The sequence below is a fragment of the Lotus japonicus genome, chromosome 1 (genome assembly GCF_012489685.1).
Source record: "Lotus japonicus ecotype B-129 chromosome 1, LjGifu_v1.2".
Taxonomy (NCBI): Eukaryota; Viridiplantae; Streptophyta; class Magnoliopsida; order Fabales; family Fabaceae; genus Lotus; species Lotus japonicus.
In genome coordinates this window covers 55,725,913-55,731,053 of record NC_080041.1, presented here as the reverse complement: position 1 = coordinate 55,731,053, position 5,141 = coordinate 55,725,913, and the positions used below count along the sequence as shown (strand labels likewise).

Here is a 5,141-nt window from a genome sequence, read left to right as displayed (position 1 = left end):
TACCATAAAACTCTTCAGAACAATTCGTGCAGCTTGAAAACTCAGTGAAGAGTAACCACATCAGACAAGGTAGTTTACATAAAGAACACACTTCAACATAGCAAATAGCAGCAGCTATGCACACAGAAACACAGATCCACACTCAGTGCAGTGATGCACACAGAAACACAGATCCACACTCAGTGCAGTGACATACATCCCTATCAGAGTTCAACACAGTCAGCACACACACAACTAGCACAATATTACTACTGCAACACATCATACTACTGCAGCACATCTTCAGAGTTTAGCACTGCCAGCAAATGCCACAACCACACTACAAATACACCACTACCACTACAATACTACTCCCCCTTATTAGCAGAATTTGGCAAAGGGTCACAAGAAGAAGAACTAACACACTTATCCATGAACAAAGAAAGAGCATTGTAACACTGCAAAGTGCACACAAAGGATGTTCGTAATTCATACAGACCAGTAGCCAAGGAGTCATAGAGCCAGCAGGCAGTAGTAAAATACATTCAAGATAAAAAAAAATCAGAGAGATGCACTATGAGTAGGAGAACCGGTAGAGCCAGTGACATCCTCTTCCTCATTGTCATTGTCCTCTTTTGCTTCCTCTTCACCAGTAGTGGCATACATTACATCCTCTTCTCCTTCAACATTGTCATCATCAACTCCAAGATCCGCAGCCTCAGCATCATCTGTATCCTTCTCAGCATCCCCCGGTGCATTAGTCAAAGTCTTAATCAGTTGATCAACATTATACTTCCTCACTTTGCTTGCCAGGATTGTATCATGCAAGGTCTTGGAAATTTCTCTCAATTCAGCCACAATATCCTCCTTGTTAGAGTTAGGTGTCGTAGAACCACCAGCACTTGTAGTTCCCATTGCAGCAGACAGCAAGATGTCTGGAACATGTGTCCCAGCAAACAAGCGATAATCAAATTTCAGAGGCAGAGGTTTCTTACCTTGAGGCTCATTGGATCGTAGAATGTCAGGATGTTGATGAACCATAAGCTCAGAGAGAAGACATGGAAACAGAATAGGCAGCTTCACAGCAAATGATCCAGCATGCTTGAGAGTCTGCTCAAAAACCAACTTACCAAAATCAAACTCACCACCAGTTCCAACCAAATAGAGCATTCTGGCCAAAGGTGGAGTCACACCGGACAAATGGTTAGTTGCCATCCAATTTGCAGTGCCAATTTTGTATAACACAGCATATTTGGCTGTCAGCTTTCCAGATGGGAGCAAACCTTTTGTAGGCCATTTTTTAACCAGCTTCCCAGTAAGGGTGTTAGCAATCCTGTTCAAATTTGGCTCCTTCTCAGTCACAACACTAGGACTTCTCCCCAAAAACTCATTCACAACTTCAGGAGAAAAATTGATGCACTTCCCCCTCACAAAGACTTTCCTATACTCATCACTTGATTCATCATCACAGTCAGAAGGGATGTTTACAATGAACTCCCTTACCAAGTTGTTAAAACATCTGCCAAGACCCTTGACAATCTTCATTAACCCAGCAGCATTCAGGACCTCCACAATTTCCTTGAGTTCCAAGGCATCTTCATGAAGTTCTCTTTCAATAGCCATCCTCCTTTGAACCACAAATTTCCACCTCTGTGCAGAATCTGCAAAGTGGAAGGACACATTATCCACTGGTGCATCAGGCACATTTCATGGAATTCTCCTTCCCTTCATCCTCTTCCTAGCAGTGGTCGAGATGTCAGGAACATCTGGCTCGACATCCGACTCAGAATCAGACACATACTTCCTTTTTCTCCCAGTGGAAGCATCACATTTCTTTCCTATCTTTTTCTTCTTATCAGGAACTTGGACCATAGAGCTTCTATAAGTCTTGGGAGTCTTTGCATTTTTATTCTTTTTATCTGCAGTCTTCTTGCTTGAAGAAATAGCAGCCTTCTTTACAGCACTTGCAAAGACAGAGACTTTCTTGATCAGAGTTTCATCATCAGAGTCCTCTACTTCAGAGTCAACAATCACTTTTTCTTTTCCTTTCTTGGAAGCGGGTTGAGGAGATTTCTCTACTGGGATCTCAGCAGAGGGAGTCTTCTCACTAGAAGATTCATGCCTTCCTACATCAAAGTTATTTCCCTTCTCTCCATCAGAATTTTGTGAATTTCCTTCAGAATCACGACCTTCCTGTGATTCAACATTTGATGTGACATCCTGTGTAGTTGCAACATCAGCAAGAGTCTCGAACACATCATGGATGACTTGAGTTGCTTTAGCTTTGGACACAATTTCTTCTCGATCAGCATCAACATTGTGATCAGACAGGGAATCATCAGAAATATCCTGAACACTTGTAGTTTTCCCAGTGCCTTTCTTGACAACATGCTTGATTCTCATACTTCTTGTCCTTCTTGCTGGCCCAGATGATTCGGGAGAGACAAAGGTAGCAGAAGAACGCGTGATTCTTGATGGTGTGGATAATGAGGGTTTCAACCCAAGAAATTTTACACCATGGGCATTCTTGACAGTTTTGAGACCGGCAACACTCTTTTTCCCAGAATCTTGAGACATGGTTAATTGAATCAGGAGAGATATCAAAAAGTAACCGTTGAAGGTTAGGCAATTGAGGGAAGAGCAAAAATCAGAGATATCAAAGCACGGAAGGTGTAGAATGATGTCTTCCAACACACGATCGGGAATGGTTAAATAGAGCACAATACAGTCGTTGCCTGTGACAAGTGTCATTAACTGCTTTAAGTCAGTTAATTCACAAATCCCTAACTTCCTTTTTAACCTTTCTAATTTAACCACAGTTTTGGCACAAATATCCTTCTGTAAAAGGATATTTTCAACGGGTTTCACCAAAATGTCTCCTTCCATTAATCTTATAACATAATAGTGATTCATTTGCTCGCTCCTATCTTGTTGAGGCAGTTTTTTGAAGTAACTGATTGCCTTCTAGTTGTTGCCACACGATGTCCTGACATTAGTGTTGACATCACACTCTTTCATCATACTATTCCTTCTTGATCCAGTGATTCTCAACACACCAATCCTAGTCCATGAAGCATCGGTCTTTTTCAACAACAAACATTTCTCTGTAGTTTTGAGCAAACCATATGATCTTCTTGAAAACATCTTTTCAACCTTGCTTCTATATGACTCTTGACTTTCATTGCCCCCATTCAGTTCCTTAATCAACTCTTGAGAATCCCTTACTAACTTGTGAGCTTGCTGTAAAGAAACATCAGTCAAACTTGATTTGTCATGGTCCAACATGAATTCTGCCAAGCAATCATTGCAAAAGTCTTCTTGAGGCTTCCTAAATTAAGGTTAGTCATGAAGCATTTATCTGCACAATTTTCCTTAGTTTGTTTCTTTTCCAGAACCTCTAGCATTCTGATGAAAGTAGCTTCCAACTCCCTCATATTCCTGTTCTCTTCTTCTCAATCATCGATTGTCATAATTCTTGTACCTGGATCTTTATCTACTGAATTCAATTCTTCATCTCTTTGTACAGCCCTTGCATCTACTTCCTCTTTCTCTGAGTCCATCCTTCCTTTTTGCATGTTCATTTTTCTGGTAATGATCTTTTTTACAAACTTTCTGAGTTTTGCATCTTCTGCCTTGCTAGTCCGATATCCTGTAGGCATGCCTTTGTAATGAGAACACCACCTGTAGAAATTATCCTTTGTTCTTTCACCTTTCATCACAATCTCATTAATTTCATTTGTTACTTGACATCCACGTTTACTAAAGGTCACATCCAGATCCAAATCACAAATTTGGCTTATACTGATTAAGTTTGCTGTCAAGCCTTCTACCAGTAACACTTCACTCAGTTCAGTTGAAAACCTATCGTCAAGCTTTCCAGATCCTATGATTTTACCCTTGACTCCACCACCAAAAGTTACATCCCCAGCACCATGTGGCTTCAGATTAGCAAAATACTCTTATACTCCTGTCATATGTCTGGAACAACCACTGTCAAAATACCAATCCTCTTCCATAGAAGTAGAACCAACAAGTGCAGTCACATTATTTTCAGGCTTCCATTCTGAATTTTCTTTCTTCTGAGTACAAGATATATGTGGATGCACATGTTTGACCTCATGTTGATACAAATGGTTTGACAGATGAAATTCAGAGCTTCTTTTATTAGGACTAAACTGATGAGTTATCTCCTTGAATTTATTAGTTTTGGAGTTACTCTTATATCCCAGTCCTTTCCTGTCTCTGGTTGTCTTTCCTGATTCTAGCATCAATTCAAACATATCAGTACCATTATTTAACATACGCACATATTTGATCATACCTTCAATTTTAAACTTTAACATAGACACTTCCTCTCGAAGATTATCATTTACACTGAGAAGATCTTGCTTTTCTCTTTCCAATTTCTTTCCATAGTCACAAGCTTTGTGCCACCTTTTAGATAAGACCTCATGATTTTCAGCAAATTCTTTTTCAGAGACCTCCTCATCAACTGAATTCATTTTTGAGATACTCTTCACAGTTAATCCCATTACAGGATCTTCACTTCCATCTTCTGAGTCATCATCTGACCAAGTAGCCACCATACCTTTTCCTTGCTTCTTCAGAAAAGTAGCACATTCACTTCTAATGTGACCATACCCTTCACACTCATAACATTGAACTCCTTTTGCTTTGATAGACTTGTCTTCCTCCTTGTCCTTCAGTGCATTCCCAGAGTTTTTGATAATGTCTGTCTGTTTGTCAGTGACATTTGGTCTGTATTTTCTATCAAATCTTCTCATGACCTTGTTGAATTTTCTCCCAAGCAGTGCTATAGCCTCAGACAGGTTTTCATCTGACTCTTTCTCACTCAGATCATCATCTACAGTGTTTGACACAAATGCAATGCTTTTATTCTTTTTCTCTGATCTTTCATTTAGAGACATTTCAAAAGTCTGTAATGAACCAATGAGCTCATCAACTTTAATATTTCCTATATCCTGAGCCTCCTCAATAGCAGTGACCTTCATGTCAAATCTCTTAGGTAGGGACCTGAGGATCTTTCTGACAAGTTTTTCTTGAGACATTGGTTCCCCCAGAGCAAATGATGCATTTGCCATGTCTCGCACCTTCATGTGAAATTCAGAAACAGTTTCCTCCTCCTTCATTTTCAGGTTCTC

General features: G+C 40.0%; 1 protein-coding gene across 1 annotated transcript; it reads right to left on the bottom strand.

Moving 5' to 3' along the window:
- Positions 1-540: 540 nt before the first annotated feature.
- Positions 541-1,602, bottom strand: LOC130739159 (uncharacterized). Its single transcript, XM_057591398.1, has one exon. It carries the CDS (start codon positions 1,600-1,602, stop codon positions 541-543), a length of 1,062 nt encoding a protein of 353 aa, XP_057447381.1.
- Positions 1,603-5,141: the final 3,539 nt, after the last annotated feature.